The 25,642-nt window shown below is 43.6% G+C and overlaps 2 protein-coding genes across 2 annotated transcripts in view; one reads left to right on the top strand and one right to left on the bottom strand.

Moving 5' to 3' along the window:
- C2H18orf63 (chromosome 2 C18orf63 homolog) overlaps positions 1-13,046 on the bottom strand; it is a 32,858-nt gene extending 19,812 nt beyond the window's left edge. The window contains 5 exon segments of the mRNA XM_039522075.1: positions 2,379-2,490; positions 6,812-6,868; positions 8,193-8,271; positions 9,048-9,217; positions 12,466-13,046. Of these exon segments, the coding sequence (XP_039378009.1) occupies positions 2,379-2,490; positions 6,812-6,868; positions 8,193-8,271; positions 9,048-9,181 (382 nt within the window). The 5' untranslated portion in view covers positions 9,182-9,217; positions 12,466-13,046.
- A 3,289-nt stretch (positions 13,047-16,335) lies between these two features.
- The window catches only part of LOC120396883 (cytochrome b5), a 28,693-nt gene continuing 19,386 nt past the window's right edge, over positions 16,336-25,642 (top strand). The window contains exon 1 of the mRNA XM_039522074.1: positions 16,336-16,568. Within this exon, the coding sequence (XP_039378008.1) occupies positions 16,434-16,568 (135 nt within the window). The 5' untranslated portion in view covers positions 16,336-16,433. The remainder of the gene's footprint in view (positions 16,569-25,642) is intronic.

Below are 25,642 nucleotides of genomic sequence, written 5' to 3' on the forward strand. Positions count from 1 at the left end.
CCTCTCACAGAAAAGAAAAAAATTGTATCAGTAAATTTTTCATTGAATTAGAAGTGGCATGTAAATTAACACAGAAATATGCATGAAAGCACAACAACTATATAAATGATGTTTATCTCTCAGTAAGGAATTTGTACACAGAATTGCTTTTCATTAGGTAACATATAATAATGCAACTTTTACCACCATATGTGTGTGTGTTTGGGGCGGGGGACGGCACTTTGTCTGGATAAGTGGGAAGAAAAGGGTATGGCTCATTTAAGGTTGTTCCCCTCCTTCAAACTGAGGTGGGTAGGGAGAGGGAGGCATTACCTAAGCTAGGGCTGGCCAGAGGGGGTAAGGTAAGCCACTGTCCTCCTGCAGGGCAGGGAAAAGGTACATATGCTCTGTCCTGCCAGACAGAACCCTCTCTCATGGATCAGCAGTTCCCACCCATTGGACAAGTGTAGAACTGGGTTTTTGTGGTCTGTTGTGGGCACTGTGCTAGTTGCCTTTTTCAGGACTGGGAAGTAATTTTTCCCTTATCATCAGATTGGCTGGAATAGTGTGGGATTTTTCACCTTCCACACACCTTCAGGACCTGATTGGGTCAGCCAGGAAGTAAGGTTAAAGTTGTTGCAATGTGGTTGGTAGCAGTGTCCAGTGCAGCTAATTATTCCACAGGGAGTCTGGTTCTCTAATTAACTGGAGTTGGAAGTGGACGTAGGGGAAAGTATCCCCTAAAGAAGTTGTGGAACAGGACTGGGGCTCCTAATGTCTGGTACAGTGAGGAGACAACTCCCTTTCCCCAGCCCCTTAACCCTCATATGAGGGAAAGGTGGTGGGGTCCCAGCAATGGTTGAAATCAAGGTTGGAGGGGTGGGAGCTGATGGCAGCCCGCCACAAACACATGGAAATGAGTGAGAAAGAATGATAACCTGCACTGTATGAGTTATTGCTAATAATTCCCAGATGAATTAAGTTACTAAAGTTGCAGCCTAAAAAGCCACATTACTCACATCTTGTTGTTCTTAAATGTCTGGAACAAAATCCTCAGGCTCAAAAGGAGAGCTGGATAGAAACATTGCTTTGTCTTCTTCCACCAACCCAAACCAGCTGATAGATTAGAAGCAACCCCAGAGCTACCATGTGTGTTTCTCAAGAAAAAGTTTTAGTCTAAGTGATACAGAACCAAATAGTGGCCTTGATTCCAATAAGGAGGGGCCACTGACAACAGATGGGTAGAATGTCTCAGAAAGTACCCACGGGAGTTGGGGGTAAAGGTGCTGGATAGTGCTTTTCATACTGGTTGAAGAAGGGCTAGTGTGTACTTTGTCTCCACTCTCCCTCATACCAACCAGCTGGCCATGCCCCTTGGCCATGGAAAGCTTGTGGAAACATTCTGCTTAGGTCACATGCAGCACACTGTGGAAGGAGGAAAGAGCTGTCCTGAACACTCTTCTTCATTAGCATACCTATACATAACAAGATGCAGTGTAACTTTGAAATATAAAATACTGTAGCAATATCATCCTTTGGGCAGATAGGCTATACACTCCAGAACAAACACTAAAAATTTAGTTCAATAAGAGTAAACCAATTTCACGCCATCTGAGGATCTGGCCCGCTGATTTTAATTCTTTTTCTTGAATACACTGACTTGGTTTTAAATGGATGTAAATCTGTTTTGAAAATAGTCAATGAAGAAAAATGATTCAAAATAAAATAAAAGATTCTGATAACAGTGAGACTGGAACTAAAACAGAAAAATGGATTTTATCCTAATTTATACTGTAGAATAAATCCATACAATTTCTGTAAGGGATGAATATCATGTGGTTGTGTTAGAACCACATCCACTGGTGTCTGGTCTTCTACATTTGCTAATTTGCCACTCTTCTCCCCTTGTTCAGTTAGTAGGGGAAACATTGTTAGGTGGTAAGAATAACAACATCTAGCCTCATGAAACTTGGTGGAAAGACATGGTCGTAAAGCATGTCACTGTCATCCTATGTAAGTGAAGTGTGCAACTTCTGTGAAACAGAAGTGTTGATTATGAACAGCTGATTTTGAAACCTATTTACTGTATTGTCATAAATTATTTGCTGTACTGCAAAATTTGATTTTGAAATTATTAACTGAATATGCTATGGTCAATTTATATGGTTATTAAATCAATTACACAAAGGGGAGGAGAGAGAGAAAATCTGAATTACTTGCCCTTTTATATTATTCATTAAAAACTGAATTGGGATAAAGAAACAATCATAGAAATACACACAAACAAAAATGTAAAACTAATAATCAAAGACTAGGCAGCATATGCATGCAAATATAATTAAAAATAATAAAGTACTGAAAGTCAAAGGGTCAGGCTCTGACCCAGTTGAGTAAAATACCTTGTACCAACAGATGACCAGCCTTATTCCAGCTGGGGGCAAGTCGGGTTATAAGTGTGTAACAGAGACATGGTTGAAGGATGGCTGGGCCAACTCTCTCTGGAGCCTCAATCTAGTAATATTAACCAAGGGGAAAAAACGGTTTAAATAATTAAATAATAAGTAGATTTTAAAGCAATTAAATCAAGATTTTATAAAAGATAATCATACTGTCATTTTGGGCCAGATCCTGAAAGATGCTGAGCCCCTGTACCCTTTATTTAGTTGGGAACTGCAACAGATTTGAGACCCTTGGGATTTGGCATTTTACATTTTACTGGACACCAACATTAAGGGTGCATTCTAATGCATTCTGGGTTTTTGGAGGGTCAGAAGGTTGTGGGGAAAGGAATGACTGAATGAGTTATATATAGTACTTTTCAATGGATACTGTTTATATCTCATTCCAAACTCTAACCAGTGATTCCCAACATGCACATACATCAAACCCAGCTGCTGGTCTAGCCTGAGATCAAGGATGTTTTTTGATGAGATCACAGGTTTGGTTGATTAAGATAATTGTGTTGACATAATATACCTATATATCAGTAAAGCATGTGACTCAGTCCCACATGACAATCTGTTAAAAATAGCTCTAGACAAAAATCAATGTAGCCTATACTAAACACATTAAAAACTGGTTAGCTGATAGCTCTCAAAGAGGATGTTTCTAGTGAGGTCCTATCTGTTCTCAGTCCAATGCTATTCAATACCTTTATCGGTGATCTGGAAGACAATTAAAATAATTTCTAATAAAATGTTCAAATGACACAAAAAATGGTAGAGTGGTAAATAATGATGGGGTCAGATTAGTTATACAATTTGACATAGATCACTTAGCCCTGGTCTACACTATGAGTTTAGGTCAAATTTAGCAGCGTTAGATTGATTTAACCCTGCACCCGTCCACACAATGAAGCCATTTTTGTTGACTTAAAGGGCTCTTAAAATCGATTTCTGTACTCCTCCCCAACGAGGGGATTAGCGCTGAAATCAACCCTACTGGGTTGAATTTGGAGTAGTGTGGATGCAATTTGACGGCATTGGCCATCCCAGAGTGCTCCATTGTGACTGGTCTGGACAGCACTCTCAACTCAGATACATTGGCCAGGTTGACAGGAAAAGCCCCACAAACTTTTGAGTTTCATTTCCTGTTTGGCCAGCGTGGTGAGCTGATCAGCACAGGTGACTATGCAGAGCTCATCAGCACAGGTGACCATGCTGTCCCAGAATCACAAAAGAGCTCCAGCATGGACCGAACAGGAGGTACTGCATCTGATCGCTGTATGTGGAGACGAATCCGTGCTATCCGAACTCCGTTCCAAAAGACAAAATGCTGGAAACTAGTTTTCAAAGCTTCTCTGATGCACAGCGTGCCATGCTATGCTCTTCTAATCGCCCTGGTGTCTGGCTGCGCATAATCAGCGGCCAGGCGATTTGCCTCAACCTCCCACCCTGCCATAAATGTCTCCCCCTTACTCTCACAGATATTGTGGAGCAATATCTCCAAGGGCATGAAGGACAGAGGTTATAACAGGGACCTGCAGCAGTGCCGCGTGAAACTTAAGGAGCTCAGGCAAGCCTACCAAAGAACCAGAGAGGCAAATGGCCGCTCCAGGTGAGAGCCCCAGACATGCCACTTCTATGATGAGCTGCATGCCAATCTAGGGGGTGCCCCTACAACTACCCCATCCCTGTGCTTCCCACCCATCCCGGGCTACCTTGGCAGTTACCCCCCCATTTGTGGGATGAATTATTAAAGAATGCACGAAACAACAATGACTTTATTGCCTCTGCAAGCAGTGATCAAAGGGGGGAGAGGAGGGCGGTTGGCTTACAGGGAAGTAGAGTGAAACAAGGGGGCGGGTTTTCATCAAGGAGAAACAAACAGAACTTTCACACCGTAGCCTGGCCAGTCATGAAACTGGTTTTCAAAGCTTCTCTGATGCGCAGCATGCCCTGCTGTGCTCTTCTAACCGCCCTGGTGTCTGGCTGTGCGTAATCAGCGGCCAGGCGATTTGCCTCAACCTCCCACCCTGCCATAAATGTCTCCCCCTTACTCTCACAGATATTGTGGAGCACACAGCAAGCAGTAATAACAATGGGAATATTGGTTTCACTGAGGTCTAACCGAGTCATTAAACTGCGCCAGCGAGCTTTTAAACATCCGAATGCACATTCTACCAGCATTATGCACTTGCTCAGCCTATCGTTGAACTGCTCCTTACTAATGTCCACGCTTCATGAGCCATGGGAGCAAGGGGGAGGGTGGGGTAGGTGCAACCGCGCGGTGCTGCCGACTGGGAGAGCAGCCTGAGGCAGAAGCCTCCAGCTGGCATGATATTCCAGGCAGGATTGAATCTCCATTAGACGAAACTTAAAGAAGACAATGACGTAGAGTCATTCCCATTTTTGTACAGGCGCCCCCGACCAACCTCACCGAGTTCAACCAGGAGCACCCATGGGACGACGATGACGGTTAGCAGTCATATTACACCATCTGCCATTCGCAAGGCAAGGCAAGGGGATGCTGCTATGTAGCACAGCAGTACCGCATCTGCCAGCAGCACCCAGGAGACATACGCTGACAGTGAGCTGAGCGGGCTCCATGCTTGCCGTGGTATGTTGTCTGCACGGGTAACCCAGGAAAAAAGGCGAGAAATGATTTTTTTGCCATTGCTTTCACGGAGGGAGGGAGAGAGTGGGGCCTGACAACATGGACACAGAACCACCCACGACAATGTTTTTGCCCCATTAGGCATTGGGAGCTCAACCCAGAATTCCAGTGGGGGGTGGAGACTGTGGGAACTGTGGGATAGTTACCACAGTGCAACGCTCTAAAAGTCTACGCTAGCCTCAGTACTGTGGATGCACACTGCCGACTTAATGCGCTTAGTGGGGACACACACAATCGACTGTATCAAATCCAATTTCTAAAAAATTGACTTCTATTAAATCGACCTAATTTCGTAGTGTAGACATACCCTTAGTAAGGCGGGCTCATCCGAACAAAAGGTCTTTTTATACAGTCAAATGCAAGGTCATACATCTAGCAACAAAGAAAGGTAGGCCACTATGAAGATGCAAATGCATGATTACAAACTGGTTTTGATTATAACTACTGGCTTCATACTAGCAGTTTCTGAAAGTCCACACTCAGCCATACAAATGCAAATGTTGTATCACAGGCAACGTAGCACAACACAGGGCCGCCCAGAGGGGGGGGCAAGAGGGGCAATTTGCCCCAGGCCCCGAGCCCCACAGGGGCCCCCACCAGAGTTTTTTGGGGCCCCTGGAGCGGGGTCCCTCACTTGCTCCGGGGGGCCCGGCCAGGGGCGGCTCTACAAATTTGGCCGCCCCAAGCAATCATGCCCGGGAGGCACCCCCGAGCCGCGGGAGCAGCGGACCTGCCGCGGGCATGACTGCGGAGGGTCCGCTGGTCGCGCGGCTCAGCTGGACCTCCCGCAGCTGCGGACGGTTCGCTGATCCGGCGGCTCCGGTTGGGCTGCCGCAGTCATGCCTGCGGGAGGTTCAGCCGAGCCGCGGGACCAGCGAACCTTCCGCAGTCGTGCCTGCGGCAGGTCCGGTCATCCCGGGGCTCCGGTGGACCTCCCGCAGGCATGACTGCGGCAGGTCCACCGGCCCAGCCTGCCGCCCCCCTGGGAAAGGGCCGCCCCAGGCGGGTGCTTGCCCCGCTGGGCTCTAGAGCCGCCCCTGGGCCCGGCAAACTCTTGCGCAGCCGGGCACAGGAGCTGCTTCTGCTCCCGGTCTTCGCCGGCGGGGGGCCCTTCCGCTCCGGCGCGGAACGACCCCCCGCTGGCGAATTACCGCTGAAGACGGAGCGGGACCAGGCGCCGAAGCGCAGCCCGGTCTTCGGCGGTAATTCGGCGGCGGGGGGCCCTTCCGTTCCGGGACCCGCCGCCGAAGTGCCCCGAAGACCCGTGGCGGGCCCCCCTCCGCCGAAGACCGGGCTGCGCTTCGGCGCCGGGTCCCGCTTCGGTGGTAATTCGGCGGCGGGGGGGGGGGACGCCGCGGGTCTTCGGGGCATTTCGTCGGCGGCTCCCGGAACGGAAGGCCCCCCTGCCGCCGCAGACCCCGGGCCCCCGGAATCCTCTGGGCGGCCCTGGCACAACAGAATCATAATATACATTGCAAACAAAACAAAAACAGGTCACGGACAGGGCTTCACAAAGTTTTCTATACTTTGCATTACTTGGTACTGTAAGTCAATCCTATAATACACAGCATACGCATTTTGTGCAAAATTTAAGTAGGGGGGGAGATTTTCTGTTGGAATGGGAATTGCAAGCACTATGAAAAACATCAGTTTTTATTACTGGGATCACAAGTGCTGGCAACAATGAATAAGTGTAACAGTGTGAAGAATCACTTACTGTAGCTCCATGTTTCTCTACATAAGCCTGACATTTTCCTGTTTTGTAAAAAGATATCTAAACAAAAACAAAAAAGAATTATCTGAACCTTTTGAACTTAAAAGGAGTATTCAACAATTACTTGTGCAGCCTTACCACATTCTGTACTAACCATTCTTCCAGAGCCAAGTCATTGATATCTACCTGTCTTAATTTGTTGTTATTATTGGTGGGGGGTTTGTATTATTATACAGCCTAGAAGCCCTAGTCATGGACCAGGCCCCACTATGGCAGAAATTTCTAATAAAATTGCTTTGAAACTACCAACTGTCCTGAAGTGGGGCTGGTGACTGAAAAGATCCATAATGGACACAGGATGGCTGCTGTTGGTCTCTTCCCTGTCTGATAACTCTGTTCTCAAGGTCAGCGGGGAAGAGCTATTTTTCTTTGTCCCTAACCAATGACCAACATAAAATATTTAATTAATGCAGTTGGATGAAAATGTCTTCAGACAGGGCTGACTCTAGATTTTTGTACAGCTCTGTGCAACTCATGACATGCAGGGTCCCATTATATTCCCCCTACCACAGTTTCTGAGGCTCTTGCTCATGACGCTGGGGAAGGAGGAGAGGATATTTTTAAGTGACAGATGTAAACTGGTATTTATATAGGAAAAATACATGATTTAAATTACATGGAAAAGTTTTCAGCTATGTCCATTTGAATTTTTGCTGTTTAGGAGCAACAATCATATGTTTTATTAGATTTTGTATATTCATCTTGATATGAGAGTTTTTTTATACATTCAAAAATGAATACATAAATTAAATAAAGTCATTTTTCAGTGTTAGACTTCAGGCCTGGCCCAACAGCATCTTTTTTTATAAGAACTATCTCATTAATATGTGAAGTGAATGATAGTTTAAAAACACCAGGCACAATATTTTAAAAATACATAAAATATATAGTAGTATATAACATTAAATAATTGTGTAATTTAGTTTACAGTGAAAGTTAAGAGATTGCCCTTATTATGTAAAAGACATTCCCAAAGCATCGCCAAACATTTTGGGTAAAATCCTGGACCTACTGAAGTCAACAGTTTTACCATTGACTTCAGTAGGGCCAGGATTTCACTCCTCCTCAATGCTTAAGGCACATTTCACTGTACTTCTCTTTATGAAGTGATGATACACATTACTCACCACTGTCCTTTCAAAGGGCCATTTCTTCCATGGAAGAAATAATATGCCACATACATTATTGGTGTTAATTTACGTATTTTGCATTAACAACAATTTATATGTAAATGGTATCAATTTACTTATAGTAGTTCTGCTAACAAAACGAGCTGGAATATACAGATAGAAATACTGTAAGTATCAGAGATCTTATTACTGACCGCCATTACAACTGAAATTTGATTCAGTGTTCCAGGGACAGGTGAGGAAAGGACGTCTTGATGAAGAAATAACAATTGCCTACAAAGATAAAACTTTTCAAAATTAATTCTGAACTGAATTTCCTCTAAATTGGGCTTGACATCTCAGCATTAGGTTACCTTTATTTTAGTTATATTTTTCTAAAGCTTAACTACATTTTCCAGTAGTTCAGTGGAAAGTGTTGGATAGCTCAAGTTACTGATTCACATCCCACCCAGACTGGTCAGTCACAAACAGTTATTTGATAATTGTTTGGAGACCTTTGTGAGAAGAAACAAAATCCACATTCAGAATTGGCACTCACTCTCTCCCAGAAGGTGGGAAGGTAAATGTGATACAAAACAAGAGTAGGCATGGTAACTGGAGTATGTTGGGAATGTGAGTGTGTTTTTTGGGAGAGAACTACCACTTTATTCCTCAACTCAACCTCTGTAAAACACTGTAATATCTCAGGTGATACATTCAAAGAGTTACAGCTTTGCATAGGACTATGGACTAACTTTTATTCATTTTATTCTGTTTTATTCTTTTATAATCATTTATTATTCCCTTACTAATTCAGTGGTCCACTCATAACAAGTGACTTAAAACTGAACACCTTTACAAGCTATAAAGGATTTTGTTGCCTATTTTTTTAAACAATTGTCATGTACCTTACCAGAACCGGCACAGGGGAAAAAAATGTATTCTTTAATAAGTATGTCATAACTGCTAGGAACTTTACTGATCTTGTTATAGTTAACTACTAATGAAATACTTTAACAAAAAATAAAATAAAATTACTTCTGAGAATGCCAATCCTTATTTGCCTTTACCTGCAAATCTTCATCTGTGTATTCCTAATCTCATTTTCTGCCAATTTAGAACTCAGTGTAACCTTAACGGCACAGAGTTTTTGTAACTCAGGCAGACTGACGAAGAACAGCGACTGGTGTCTTGTGTCATTCATCTTATTTTGTTAACTGTCCCAGCTCAGCAGCTTAGTCTTTAATAAAAGAAAAATAGGACTTCATTATCAAAAAGAGGAGCTATTATTAGGATATTGTGTAATTATGAAATAATGCAGATGTAAGCAGTATCAGAATGAGCTCTACCCTGACATCTGGTGGTGAGTTGTGGAAAAGGACTTCAGGAGCTGATCTCAGTTATATGGGCACACCTACCCCACCTTGCATGATGGGGCTGTTTGCCCAAAAGGTCACTTTGGTTGCTGTGGGATCCCCAGTCTCTGTGTTATTGGGGCAGGAGTAAAAAAGTGTATTATCCTGGTTATGTGAATCAAGGACAGTAGAACTGTACTTGGTATTTTATGATGGCGAGACTCGGCCTCAACTGAGCCAAACTTACTTGGTGGTGGGTCTTTTGCTCATGCTTCATGTTATAAATCCTGTTTGTAGTGTTTTCCCAACATAATGCTACGTTGTTTCCCTCCTTTATTAAAAGGCTTTTGCTACAATCAGACTCTGTACTTGCAAGAGGGGAAGTATTGCCTCTTAGAGGCACCCAGGGGAGTGGTATGCAATTGTCCCAGGGCACTGGGTGGGGGCTAGAGCTGGTTTTGCGTTGTGTTATTGAAACGGAACCCCTAGATACTGATACTTGTTGCTGCCAACTCTGACGGGCAGAAGGGTTACACAAACAAATTCATCAATACAACTATATTCCTATTAACATTAGGTGGAAGTTTATAACATATAATAGTTTAGTCAACTTGGACAACTTATCACATTTCATGCATTTTATAACACAGTAAGCATAAACCTCACAGACGATGTTAAAACAATGTTATGGGCCCATCTTATGTTCACAAAAGCAAGAAGCCTCAGAGTTAAGGCAAGAATGACATTGTCCTTAAATTACTGTGTTGTGTCAACATTTTAGACCAATCAAGCCCCTGTGATCCATGAGTGAAGACCTCTCTCTGTCAGGATCTTCCCATCCTGCATGGAAAGGGGAGTCATTTGCCTCCGCACTGTACTCTTTTTTCTTACCCCAGAATCCCAGTAGGGATCTGAGTCAAGCAATGGTAATAGGCAGGCTGAGGAAGAGATTGCAAGCCACACGACTAGACGCACATAAAGATTCCTCCTCACGCACCGTGCTAGAAATGTAATATATCCTAGGGGCTTTATTACATTTCTGTGTCCTCCAGCAAAGTTGGTCCCCCTTTTCAAACTATAGGGGAATATTATATTCTATCTAGTTTCTTATACCATGTTCATCAAGTACCTGAGCATTTTCTAGTACATTCAGCATCTGTCACATATTATTTGTTTCCATCCTCTACCCAGAAGGAGAAATATGCACAGTGCAGTGTTTTGTTTTGGTAGGGATTTTTTTTAATATACATGCAGCTATGTTTATGTTACAGAAGGCATGATCAATAAAGTGTGCCCTGCACAAGGAATGGAAGGTGGTGAGATTTGTGATGATCATTAGGAATTTATTCCACAGTCTCACACTACTCCTGAGAGAGCTATGTCTCTGGCAAAGATGAGTTTTATCCTTATTATATTGCTGCTAAAAGACACATGCAGCTGGAGTTTCTTAAGCGCTGAAGGCCAATATTAAAGCAAGGGTATCCATGCTGAGAATTCCTCCTCTTCAGCTGCCTTGTGCCAGTTTTCCCCATAGGAATGGATGATTAGGAAGCAGAGCCTCAGCTGGTATACACTATCACTGGTTTCACTAAAATCAATGAAAGCTATAACAATGTACATTATATGAAGATTTGCCCATATGCCTTTAATTATTGCACTGCAGACCAGATAAAGTCTGAAGGCTGTTTGGAACTAGAACACTTATGACACAAAAAGTTAATGAACAGCTATTTCACTGCTCAAAGAAAACATATTCAGTTAACAGAAATATTACAGAAAAAAGAAATAGTTAACTAAGAAAGACTACTTATATCCAACCCCTCCTCCAGGTATTGCCTGATAATTATAGCTGTCCTCATACTCGCCTCCCACCCCCCAAATAATCATGAAGGATGGAATGCCTTTATCAGAGCAGAAGAAATAGTAACAATAATAATGCAAGTCCCGTGTTAAAATTCTGCAAAGTTACAATTCATCTGAAAAGATTTGTAAATTATGACTTTAAGAAATCTGGACAAACATTTATTAAGGAATAAATGTTACAGATTAATGTTACATTTGTAATTTTACTCTAATGTATACCTTGCTTAAAATCCAACCACATTTATCTAAAAAGAGTTTAAGTATGATTAAATCTGTGGCCCAAAAATTGAGAGACCAGCAGTTTATCAATTAAATAATCCCATGCAAATAACATGCAGGGTAAGATGTGGAGCTACACATCATACAATCTCAACCAGACTGAAAGCTGAAACTAAGGGCACATCTAAATTGTCCTGCAGTTCGGATTACAGGGGTCTGAATAGGAGTGTGCACCAAATGCTGTGCTGTAGCTCCCACAAGTGGATGCTGCAAGTCTGAACTAACAGTTTCTTTGAAGCTGTTTGAAGAGGATTACATTCATGTGTAGCAGCAACCTTTTAGTTTGTGCCCATAGTGTCCACATGCAGGAATTACAACACAGCACTTTGGTGTGAAATGCTAGTCACACTCCCATAGTGAAAACTGCAGGGTAGTGTAGACAAGACCTCAGCAGAATCACACATGAGCTGAATAAGTAAACAGTATTGCCAACCCAAGTGTTCAAAAATCAGAAGAAGAGGGATCCCAGGCTGGTGGACGCACTCACAAGGTCCCTTCTCTTTTCCCCTACTTCCCCATCAGTGGACCAAAGAGCCAAAACAATTTCAGATAGGAAAAACCAAGTTTGGTCACATAGTCACCCTGATACTCAGTTTTCTGTTTTATGCAAAGTGATGTCAGTATGAAAACTACACTTTAAGTCTTAGAAGATGATTTGTGGTTGAACATTTTAATAGAACTTACCCTACTGGATCAGACCAGTGGCCCAGCTAGTCCAGTAATCTGTCTCTCTTGGTATCAAATACTTCAAAGAAAGGTACAGGTAACCCCATACTAGACAATTATGGTATATCTTGCCAATAGAGATGTTTTTTTCCAATCCCCTGTCAGTTAGTGGTTGGATCACAGTAAAAAAAAAAAGTACCCTAATATAACCGCAGGTAGCCACATAATCCATATAAATACCAAATATGAAGAGAAGCACGGTCCAATAGGCCAACCCCACAAACTGCAGATAAGACACACTCCCTGCCCCTCCCCCAACACTCACTTGTTCATGAGTCACTTGCAAAGAGGAAAGCTCTGCCCCACTGGACCTCCAAGGTGGCACAGGCTGTTTACAGACTGTCAGCAGGGTTCAGTGATGGAAGGCAGGTTGCGGATGCCCTTCAAATAAATACAGTTCAAACAACTGTTCAGTTTGCCCCGACTATATGATTTCACCCCATCTATTTCTTTCCCCAGATCCTCCTACACTGGAGAAAACTGCCCCTAGCTGGCCACCGCCCAGAGCAACCTCCAGCCCACAGGAGCAGCGTTTGGGTCGCTTTGCTTTGGATTTAGAGCATGGGGAATGGGAATGGGCATGGGGGCGGGGGGGGGCGCTGCTGAGAGATTTATCAGATCGCTATTGAGCCTCCTCTTTCCGCACAATGTGGGTGGGGTTAGCTCTGTGGAGTACTTTATTCCCGCAATAAAGCTGAGCGGCTGAGGTAGGCAAAGGGGAGAAGGACCAAGCCCCCGCCCATGCCCGGGAGTGACAAGTGAAGGGGGTGGGAGGTGTCAAATGGCGGGGCAGGGACGGAACCAGGCCAGGGCTGCCCCTGGACCCGGCCTCTCCCCGCCTCAGCACGGCGCTCTCACGGGAGGGAGCGACTCGGCGTGGAAACCGCGCGCTGCCCCCTCGACTCGCTTCGCGCCTTTCCTCCCGTGGCCACCTGCCGCCTTCAGCTCGCGCGGCTCCGAGCAGGTGCGCGAGGCGGCTGCGCACGCGGGCGCCGGCAGCCGATCTTGCGCTGCAGCTAAGCAGCATCTAGGGTGTGGCTGCGAGAAGCGGCAGCAGCAAGGGGTGTTGGCACGAGCCGCTGAGATCCCTCCCTATGCAAAGCATATACCTAATGGGGAGCTGTACGGGGAGCCCAAACATGCGCCGCAGATGTAGCCCAGCACATGACGAGAACACCGGCCTCCTGCAGACCCTGCGTGCTAACAGCAAGTTGCTGCAGGTGTCACCTTGCTCCCCAGATGATTGTTGTGGCGCTTACGAAGCTCCGCCTCGCCGCTCTCCCGCCAAGATTTCAGCTTCCCCTCTCCCAAGGCCAGGTATCAGGACAGCAGAGACTACACAGCGCCCCTACAGGCCAAGCCGTCCCATGCCACAAGGCATGTCTGGCAGGAGAGGAGACGTCACATTAAAGCCCCTCTCTCCCCCCCAAACAGGGGCGGGTCTAGGAATTTCGCTGCCCCAAGCAGGGCGGCGCGCCGCAGGGGGCGCTCTGGCAGTCGCCGGTCCCGCGGCTCCGGTGGACCTCATGCAGACGTGCCTGCGGAGGGTCTGCTGGTCCCGCGGCTCCAGTGGAGCATCCGCAGGCACGCCTGCAGGAGGTCCACCGGAGCCGCGGGACCAGCGGACCCTCTGCAGGCATGCCTGTGGGAGGTCCACTGGAGCCCCCTGCCGCCCTCCCAGTGACAGGCAGAGTGCCTCCTGCAGCATGCCGCCCCAAGCACGTGCTTAGCGCGCTGCGGTCTGGAGCCGGCCCTGCCCCCAAATAGTTCTGAAGGGCAACAGGACACATTCTGTGTTAGATTGAAATGAAACGAAATGCTGCCTGCACTATGCCCACCGTGCGACCTGTGGGGCTCCCCGGGGACTCGTAAGTCACCACCAGGTGGGTGAAACTATGAAACTAACAATCGCCGGATTCCCTTAAGGCAGTGGTTCCCAAACTGGGGTTCCTGAAATGTTATAGGGGGTTCTTGGGAAAATTCCCTAATGGCGGACAGAGCGGTCCCTAGGGACCCCAGGCAGCAAGGGGCTAGCAGCCCGGAGCCCGTGGACTTCCAAGAGCTAAGCGGATCAAAGCAAGCATATCTATCACACTTATGAGATTTAAACTTCAAGACTCCTTATAAGACATGGAAAGAGAGGTGGATATTTTTTGCTGTTTTTTAAATTAAATAGGCAGATAGTATTGTTTTTTAAATTATTGTGAAGAACAAGTTTAAGCTTTGTTGTAACATGCGTTATTTGCCTGGACTGCTCAAGACCTGAATGCTTGTGTAGGAGGAACTCTTTGAGTTGGCTTCTTAAATACCTTCATGCTGTTTGACATCGAATACTCCTTGATGAAACATAGGAGCCTTGTCTTATAAAAGGCTTATTCAAAGTGATACAAGCTACTAAAGTGAGATCTTGGAAGATCTCACTTTCATTTTCATAATGTAATAAAAATACTGCAGTGATAAATAATAAGTAATCATAAATATTGTGTAATAATCATGTCATAAAAACAAACTTCATATTTCCAAGATCACTGCTTTTATAATTTATACTCAGGTAAAGGAGAAAATCCCTGAAAATATTCATTTTTAGGAGGGGGTTTGCAAGACTTGACATTTTAGTGAAAGGGGTTCTCAGGTTGTTAAAGTTTGGGAAACACTGCCTTAAGGCCAGGTCTAGATAATAAGTGGGAGGTGACGTCATCCATAGTGTTGCAGAAGTATAGCTTGAATTTAATTAATGGAAGTTGCCTGAATAAATTAGCAAAATGAGCTTACCTAGTAGTAGGAGGGGAATTACACATATTTGTTGAAATATTTTGTGATTACTGCATTTCCTCATTTCACTTAAGCATTTACTGCTAATTGATACTGAAGCGTTTTGACTTCACTGATTTGCGTAGCTGTGACAATCCAGCTACAGTTGTAAATGGCAAAATGAGGGTCAGAACGTGTTTACTGGTTTGGAGGAAAGGAAAATTACATTTAAGGAGATGATCAAATCACCAGTACAGAATTCACAATTCAGTGTAATGAAATGTATTTGTATGGCTAAAGATTTCAGTTTTGCTAAGCTAAACAGTTACAGCTGGTTGGAAAAATTTGATGAAAAACGGACAAAAATATTTCCATGCAATTTTACCCTCATTTTCAACCAGTTTCACCATCAATGTAGGGGCCCTGAATAAGACTTCATCTTAGGCAGTAGCTGTCTGCACAACATGCTTATTTGGTGGTAACATCCATTTGTTTCTGAACTGGCAATAGGTTGCTGCCCCCTACACTGAACTATTTATTCTGTTTCTTTCACTTCTTCTGAAGTTATGCTCAGTTGTTCTCCATTTTTAATGTGAGATTTCTTACTTACAGATTTAACTGAGGAATTCCCGCCTTACACCACCGCTCGCCTTCTCTGGCATCCCCTAGTCTCATACTTCAGGGGAATTTATGAATGCGCTGTACTGAACTGGTACACAAGGATAATTGAGACATGGCCTTGGAAGATGAGAGAGCAGCAAGGCCTATGGAAAAGGGAGGTTGAAGGCGAGCTATCTTTAGCTCCTAAGCAGCCTGAGGAGTGAGGTTTCACCACGAGCAATTGACAAGAGAAGACCGCCTGTGTGTGTGTGGGGAAGGGAGGGGAGGGGAGGGGGGTTCCTGGAGGCATCGGCCACATTAACAGCACATGGGATGCAGAGAGCTGTTCCCCTAGGAAGCAGAAGCTCTCAGGGCCGGGGGGGTGAGCTGCGGAGCGGTCATTGGAGGAAGGGAGAAAAGGGACAGAGACGGACACAGCCGCGTGGGCAGGACTCACTGGGAAGGGGGCGGGGCTCAGCCTCAGGTACTGCTTGGGGCGGTGTTCAGCTCTTGCAGCGTCACGTGATCCCGAGGCTAATACCGGCCGTGTGGTGGGGAGGATTGGCCGGAGGGCACGAGACTGTGTCCTTCCCCTCCCCCTCCCCACTGATGTAACCAAAGCCGCGACGCAACAGTTTCTTAGAATTAAGGCAAAAAACAGGCTGTAATACTGGGAAAAGCCTCTCATTCATCATTCAACCAATGAGGGGCCGGCGTGGAAAGGCGGAAGAGTCGGGCCCTGATAGGCCGGGCGCTGCCTGACATCCAATCAGCGCGCGCGGTGATAAGACTGCCCCGAGCAGGGTGGGGAGGGGGGTGAGTCACTCCTCCGCCGAGAGCCGCTGTTAGCAGAGGAGGGTCGCGCGCTGCTCAGCGGGGGAGATGGCGGCGAGTGCCCGCGAGGCGTGGCGGGGCCGTTACTACCGGCTCGAGGAGATCCAGGCGCACAACCACAGCCAGAGCACCTGGATCCTGCTGCACCACCGCATCTACGACCTCACCAAGTTCCTGGAGGAGGCGAGTGCCGGGTCCCGGGGGGAGTTTAAATCCCCTGGTGGCGGGTGGAGCGCTGGGGGGGTCCCGGCGCCAAGCGCCGCGCCCGCTGCCCCAGCGGGCTGGGCACTGGCAAGCCGGGGACGGGGCGCAAAACTCCTGCCCACCTGTATCGTAACGTCCCGCGCCCCCGTAGGCCTCTGGGGTCAGAGCCTGAGCAAAGATGGTGCGTCTCCGCGTAGGGGGAAGGGCGCGGCCCCCCGTTGGGAGCACGTGGGGATAGCACTTCAAACCCGTGTGAAGCGTTACCCGGTGTGTGGAGGCGGAGGGGTTAGACGTGGGGAGTCGCTGCTTTGGAGACGGCTGGTCTGGCCGAGTTAGCAGGGCTCGGAAATTGCAGCTGGTTCTTGTGCAGCGTTTGCTAGAAACCACCTTTGTCCCCTGAGGGGGGAAGGGCTGTAGGTTTGGCTGCTCGCCGGGGATCGAGGTCAGAAACAGGACCCTGCCTCGTTCTTTGTGCAGTTCAGCGCAGGCTCTCCGACGCCGGGACCCTGCCGGTTTCAACACACAGGTCCCCAAAACGTCCCAGTCCTTCTCCTGAGAGCCTGACGTGTTGAAAACTTGATGTCCAGGGCATAGGATATAATTTAACCTGCCTTCACTCTGTGCATTTTATTGGTGCCTTTTCTACCCCCCCCCCCTTAAAACAGCATAGAAAAGCTACATTTAAGGTAATGTGAATATGATAAAGTTAAGTGCTCACTCACTCGCTTCAACAGTTAAGCTTGTAGGCTTGTGTTAGAATGATCTTTAACTGCATGTTCACCTTTCTTTTTTCGGAGCCCCTGACTTATTTAGTGAATGAATGTGATGGTGCATAATTAATGACATTGTTTGCAGTAACTTAATAAAACAGCAATGAAGAGAGCACGTGTGCACTGTACAAATTCCCTAACAAATTTTTTGAAAAAATTGTCTTCATCATGATGATTTTAAAATGAAATTATGTAATTTGGTGATGCATTCATCTTGAATACTTCATAGTGAATGAACCAAGGATACAACTTATATATGATGGCCAAAATTTTGCTCTGCTATTCAAAATAAGCACAGGTGTGAGTTCAGTTAATTCTAGGGAGTTATTCCAACTTTACTGTAACTTTGAATAGACTTTGGCTCAGAATATGTATGGGCCTGTAGAACTGAGGCCTCCAATTATTTCAAAATTCTGCTTTGGTATTTAAATGTGCTTTAAATACTTGTGCTTCAGGACATAAGCAGATTACTCTAAGGTGTTGTCTATACAAAGTTACCTGTAGCTTTAATTAACTCCTGGTGCAGCTTTACTGGTAGAAGCCGTAGTGCAGACAGAACGCTGTTGTCTTCACCACTATTTATGTGAAATGCTCAAGTCATACGTCTACAGTAGTGCCGACTATTACTGTCTGCATCAGTGATGAATTACACTAGTATGTGTCTCACCAGTATGTGACTAGTGACATGCATCTGACGAAGTGGATGTTCACCCACGAAAGCTCATCCTCCAATACGTCTGTTAGTCTATAAGGTGCCTTTGCTGCTTTTACCGATCCAGACTAACACGGCTACCCCTCTGATACTTGATACTAGTGTAGATAGCCATAGAGAATTCAGATTCTTATGGTTTGAAACGTGGGGGCTTAAAACACACTTAAAGACTATATAAAAGTATGTGGATCTTGCAAAGTAAAATGCTCAGGATTACAAAAGTGCAGGATTGAGTTCCATGTGTTTATTAGTAACCTTTAACAGAGTACTGAGTCATATTCTGTGTGAAAAAGGGTTTATCTGCTGTTGCAGGTAACACCTAAAATAACTTGGTGACAGGTTTCAGAGTAGTAGCCATGTTAGTCTGTATCAGCAAAAAGAACGAAGAGTACTTCTGGCACCGTAGCCTAACAAATTTATTTGGGCATAAGCTTTTGTGGGCTAAAACCCACTTCATTGGATGCATGCAGTGGAAAATACAGTAGGAAGATACATATACACAGAATATGAAAAAATGGGTGTTGCCATACCAGCTATAACAAGACTAATCAATTAAGGCGGGCTATTATCAGCAGGAGGAAAAAAAACTATTGTAGTGATAATCAGGATGGCCCATTTCCGACAGTTGACAAGAAGGTGTGAGTAATAGTAGGGAGAAAAAAGTAGCATGGGGAAATAGTTTTTACTTTGTGTAATGACCCATCCACTCCCAGTCTTTATTCAAGCCTAATTTTCATGCTAATTTTTTCCCCTTACTGTTTTCCACTGCATGTATCCAGTGAAGTGGGTTTTAGCCCATGAAAGCTTATGCCCAAACAAATTTATTAGTCTCTAAGATGCCACAAGTACTCCTCGTTCTTTTTACCTAAAATTACTATCAACTAAAAGATTAGAGGGGGAAAATTATCTGCTGTGCAATCTAGATGATAATAAAACCCAAGCATTGTTAATCTATAAATCTTTGCCTCATTGGGGATGGGGGTTGGATTAAAGTAGCATAAATCTGAGTAGGGTTAGATGTTGTGAGAACATGAGACCTGTCTATACTATAGCTCCTGCTGTTGCTGTCACCAGTGGAACTGCACATTTGGTAAATGATGGCCATCATGCTTGCTTATGCAGACATGGTCCATGTGTAACTGATGATGAAATCCTGTGGGTGGGAGAGATTTCATGCAGCTAGTGAAATTAGTGATTCTTTCTGACTAAGCCAGTTTTCACCTGGCAGGTAGCAATGCTAGAAAAACTTTTGAGATATAGCCAGTGAACTTCGGGCAACAAATGAAATGTTTGCTCAGAAACAACAGCTTAAATCATTCTGTCTTCCCTCTGTGTGTGTGTGTGTGTGTAATGCAATTTGTAAATGTTAAAGGGAACAACCTCTAACATTTTCAAACTAACATGTCTTATTTTCCGTTTACAATGAAATGATTCCAGTTTTAATATCCATAGAACAGATGAGTAAGCTGTGTAGGAATAGTGTGTCTCAAAGAATAACTTGTCCATAACCAGAATTTGCAAGATCAACTAGAAATGTTATTCAGGCAGCAAAGGAACACTTCAATTGCTCAGGGTCAAATTCTGCTCTTACATTGGTGTAACTGAGAGGATTTCATAGGCAGCTATTTATCTTTGTATATAATATTTTTAATGTGCAAAATTTGATGATACCCTCATAATATGTACACATTTTTCGAATAATAAAAAATTTAATAGTTTTTAATACAGTGACATCTTTTCTACAGAACTGAATCTGCTGTTTGTAATAGGTGTTTCCCTTATGCTTTCAGTTTTTTTAAGCACTTGGTTCATATGTAGTACAATAGTCATCTTGCACATGTCTGGGAACTCTGTTTTTATAAGATACTGCAACTCTGTTAGTATGGAAGCTTATTTCGGTAATGCTGTAATGAGAACACAGTTTGATCATGAAGACTGAAAGCTTGGTAGCCCCGCCACTGCAACAGTGTGTCCATATCTCTTCAATACTTCAACATCATTCTAGGGCAGGAGTTCTCAAACTGGCGGTAGGGACCCCTCAGGGGTTCGCGAGGGTATTACATGGGGAGTCACAAGCTGTCAGCCTCCACCCCAAACCCTACTTTGCCTCCAGCATTTATAATGGTGTAAAATATATAAAAAGGTGTTTTTTATTTATTTGTGGGGAGGGGCGGCGCACTCAGAGGCTTGCTATGTGACAGGGATCACTGGTACAAAAGTTTGAGAACCACTGTTCTAGGGGAAGGGAACTACTCCTACCTGGTGTAATGTACTACATTCACATATGCCTGTAATTGTTTCAAATCCTGCATTTGTCCTATTGTTGGTGGGGAAGGAGACTGGATAATTACTGCAATGTTTATTTGTAACAGAAACAGAAGCCTCTTAAGAGAGCATTTTATGCAGCAACCTGAACAAGAGTAAAGATTTTCCTCTACAGCAGGGGTTCTCAAACTGGGGGTTGGGACCCCTCAGGTGGTCGCAAAGTTATTACATGGTTGGTCGCGAGCTATCAGCCTCCACCTCAAACCCCTGCTTTGCATCCAGCATTTATAATGGTGTTAAATATATAAGTGTTTTTAATATGTGGGGGTGGGAAGAGGATCGCACTCAGAGGCTAGCTATGTGAAAGGGATCACCAGTACAAAAGATTGAGAAGCACTGCTCTACGGGGTCATTAAAAAGCAAAAAGTTTGGGACCACAGTCTGAAAATTCTGAGGTTGTATTTCAGCATCTTTGAATGGATGTTTCTGAAACTGAGCTTTATTGACTTTAGTGCTGTCCTTAGTGGTACTATCGGTTGAGGTGGTAAATAAAAACAAATTCAAGTGAAAGAAATGGACATATGAACTAATTGTTCTAAATTAATAGTCTTTTTTTAAAAAAAGACTTCAGTATTGGAGTGTACAGTTGTGTGTGGTTAATGAGGCTGGGGGAAAATATCATGCCTTAGTAGGCATCATTTAATAAGGCTGGTGGCATTTGTATTTCTTCTTGGCTGCTTTTGGGCCCCTCTGTGTGCAGCTCGTCTGATGTCTTAACATACTGTAGACTAGGAGGAACCATATCAGGGTACATAATCACTGGAATAAGCTTACAAGGGAGGTTGTGGAATTGCTATCATTGGAAGCTTTTAAGACCAGGCTGGACAAACACCTATCTAGAGTTACTTGATCTTACCACAGTGCAGGAAGCTGGACTTGACTTCTCGAGCTCCCTTCCCGTCGATTCTGTGAAGGCATTACATCACTTAGATAGATGAGAGGGCATTGGACTATCCTGGCTCTGTGGTATTTTTATCACATGCTGGAAAGCTGTGGATGCTTTCATTGGATGTGCCTCACCTGATCTTTCAGTTGTCTGGGCCATTGTAGTAACAGTGTTACTCAAACTCAGGTTACATCCTACCATAGCAAAATCTTGATGGCCGTTCAGGATTTACTCTTCAAAAGTACTGAGGGCTCCTTCATATCCATTGAATTTGTTGCAGGTTTGAACCTGTAATAGTGTAGCACAAGCCATTAACTTCCTTTCTTCACCCCTCCTCCACACACATTTTAAAAAGTATTTACTGCATTACTCTTAATATGCTGAAAACCAGTAATATTTTATTGTCTTCTGGCATGTCTACAAAATCAAACCTGGTAGTTCAGGAGAATACATTTCTGCAACATAAGATTTATTAAATTTGTTTTGGTTGTCTGTACTCTTACATAACAGAAGCTTGAAATAATAAATTGTTTCATGCTAACAGGAGAGAGAATTGCCTAAACCTTATATACAACAATTCCTTGTGGGAGTGAAATTTGCTTAAAAGCAATGCATGAATCAATTGGAAGGTAATAGAATTGTTTTTAATACAAATCTAGTAGTACCCAATACACAAGTGGAAACCGTCAGGTATCTCCTGTGAGTTAAGTTAATAATTCCATTGTGAAAGTGAGGAAGCTGGAACGGAGGTTAGCTTGCCTAAGGTCAAAGAGGGAGTCTGGGAAAAGACCGTAGAAGTCTGTTCCACGCCTTAAATAAAAGATCATAATTTCTTACAAACACTTGTGAATTACTGGGAGTGGACAACATTGTATGCTTGATGTGTAGGGTGAATAAAGATTTCTTTTCTAAAATCAGTTTATTGAAATCAGCTTTGTTAATTTAAGTTCAATACACGCTTTTTAAAAAACTTGTTTACAATTAAATTTTAAATTGACAGCCTATGTTGAAGCCTGAACTTATCTATTAAAATTATTTAAATTAAATAGTACACATTTGCTGTCAAGTTTTAAAGAAAGTAAAACTACTCAAGGGGTGGAAGTTTATGGCTATGTATCTAGAACCAAAGTTCGTCGAAGTACCCTAAACTAGTTTTTGACAGCGTAGCCTTTTCTGCAGGCGCGGAGAATATTTTCTGCATTTCAGTTTATTCAGTTAAATGCCTAGTTCATGCAAAGTTAAAAAACCAATTGGGAGTTGAAAAAAGCTGGAAAGCTTGTTTTCCTTTTAGTTTTCATTCATAGATTAAAGGTGTGAGGGGATGAGATCTACTAGTTCTAAAACACTGAAGGACATGGTAATAAGAAACAATCAATTCAATGTATTAACTCAGATAATACTTCCTTTGTTTATTGAATTAGTTTCAAATGCAAAACATGATTTAGTAAACTTTTTATATATCCAATACATGTATGATAGTTTTTATTTAATAGAAAATACAATGCAATTTTTTGTATTAATTAAATTTGAGTTTTCATCCAAGATAGATCTTGACATAAGTGAAATATGAATATTAAATAAAGCATGTATTATTCATCATTTTCTAATATAATAAAAATGTAAAAATTAAGAATGTGAATAAATGTACATTAAGCTATATAATGGCTTAAATAAATGTGTAGTGTATCCTCTTTGCAAAAAGCACCATATTTAGTGTAAAGGCTATAGTTCAGTAGTTCTCAGACTTTTGTATTGGTGACCCCTTTCACACAGCAAGCCTGAGTGCAACCCCCCGCTCCCCATTATAAATTAAACCCACATTTTTTATATTTAACAGTATTATAAATGCGGGAGGTGAAGCAGGGCTTGGGGTGGAGGCTGACAGCTTGTGACTCCCTAAGTAATAACTTTGTGACCCACCCCGAGGGGTCACGACCCTCAGTTTGAGAACCCTTGCTATATAGTTAGTTGCATATCAACATGTTTTGATAGTTATCAACCAGTGAGAATCAGCCTTTCTTTAGCAAAATAACTAAAAAGTACAACTGCAAAACATGATTCAGATCAGTTATTTAAATCAAGATTTCCTGCTTGCTGATATAAATCATAATTAAAATTGATTCTAAATCATGTTGATTTAAATCAATCCACACTGCTTATGGCTCCTTGTGGTGGCTAGGTTACATTCTGGGTCCTAGAGGAGATTGACAAGGAAACCCAACAGCTTTTTTTTTTAAACAAAACTGTTTAGGATGATAGAGAATTCTCCAGAAATATGAACAGGTTTATTGAACAAGTTTATCTCTTGTCCATGAGGGAAGGTCAGCAAAGACTCGAGCTTGTGGAGAGCTATTGCTCTGCAAATCCTGGGTATGAGACAGGATTCTCAATGTAGATTTTTAGCTGAAAAAAGTGATAAATACAATTGAGGCTTTTAAACATGCATATATTGCACTTAAGTGGTTCTCAACCTGTTCAGTACTATGGCCCTATTACAAAAGATATCTGAGATGCCTCTCCCATAGTTTCAGGTCTCGCCTTTAGGAAACAGTGTTGTCATGACCCCAGTTTGAGAACCTAGTGCTCTTTAAATTGTTAAGATATTTGTGGTTTTTACATTTAAAGTATAGGGAGTAGCACAGACTCTGTAAATATGGTAAGTGGTAAATAGCAGGCTTTAAAGGATGCCTATCAGGTTTTTTACTTTTTCCATATCTAAGCATAATGATCCCCTTATCAATCTGCAAGTCTGGTGTGATTAACTGAAGAGTACTTTTTCCCTGTAAAAGAGAGACTGAAACATATTGTGGCCTGATTCAGCTCCTGTTGAAGTTAATTGGAGCTTTTCCATTAACTTCAGTGGGAACTGGATCAGACCCTTGGAGAGACAGATTCGACAGAGAAACAGATGAGCAGAATATGAATCTGAATTGTGCCTCTCCCTTCAAAGACTCTAGATGTGATCCATACTAGAAACACACTACTACACTTGTTTTAATGTTTGTCTAATCTTCAGTCTCCTGTTCGTATTGTCTGATTATCAGCTCCAGGGACTTGCATCCCAAAAGTTTGTTTTAGCAATATAATTTTCAAAGGTAAAAAAAGTATTTTGTGACTGTCTTATCTGCTCTAGCTGTGATGTCACTTTGGGTGAAATTCATCTGATAAGAGTCTAGTCAGCTATCTCAAAAAAGGTATTTGGGGAGATGACAGACAAAAAGTAAAATGTTACTGGGATGCAGGAAGGAGACTACTGTGTACTATGTCACAACACAGTAGAACTCACCATGTGACTATTCATTTTTTTGGTATGGACAGAATGGATCTATTTGTCTACAGTGGCGCTTGTATGATTCCCAGAACATGTGGATGTACCCATATTAGCTCCGCTTGAGCTAGCTTGCTCAAAAATAGCACTGAAGCTGGTGTAGAATGGGCAGTGGCGTGGGTTAGCTGTCTGAGTACATAGCCAGAGGGCCCGGACAGGTACATACTTTGGGCAGCTAGCCTGTACTACTCCAGTTACACTGTGATTTTTCACATGCTAGTTCAAGCAGAGCTATCACTGGTATGTCTGTGTAAGCTGGGAATCACCCCTCCCGCCCCCCCCAGCTCCAAGTATGAGGTAGCCTAAGTGACAATATTACAGGACTCATAGCATCATTCTGTAATGTAAAAGTATAGTTTAGTTCCACCTGCACAGCGAGGAACACTGGTAAAGTATCTTTGGGGCATGTGCTGCTTAAATGTAACAGTCTGTGAATGTAACGTGTTTATGCTATCTTAACATTGACCGTAGAACCGTTCAGTTGTATTACATAACTAAAATATTGAAGCATGGGGCATGGTATAAGAAGACTCCAAAGTCCTAGCTATGAGAACTGCAGCTAAGAAGCATGAAAAGCATTTGTGGGGATTTACTAAACTTGTGCAGATTCAATTAAAAGAAGTAATATTTAGCTCTTATTTCTAAGGCCTGGTCTACACTTGGGGGGGAGGGGGGGTTCGATCTAAGGTACGCAACTTCAGCTACGCGAATAGCGTAGCTGAAGTCGAAGTACCTTAGTTCGAATTACTTACCCGTCCTCACGGCGCGGGATCGATGTCCGCGGCTCCCCGTTTGCGGTGGTGGAGTTCCGGAGTCGACAGGAGCGCGTTCGGAGTTCGATATATCACGTGTAGATGAGACGTGATATATCGAACTCTGAGAAATCGATTGCTACCTGCCAATATGGTGGGTAGTGAAGACGTACCCTAATAGTTCTTTGTGGTTTATAAAGAAGAGTAAATACTCTCCTCCTCCTTTAACAGATGGGGTAAAGGGCACAGAGGTGAACTGACTTGTCCATGGTGACTCAGC

The sequence above is a fragment of the Mauremys reevesii genome, linkage group 2, assembly GCF_016161935.1.
Source record: "Mauremys reevesii isolate NIE-2019 linkage group 2, ASM1616193v1, whole genome shotgun sequence".
Lineage (NCBI taxonomy): Eukaryota > Metazoa > Chordata > Testudines > Geoemydidae > Mauremys > Mauremys reevesii.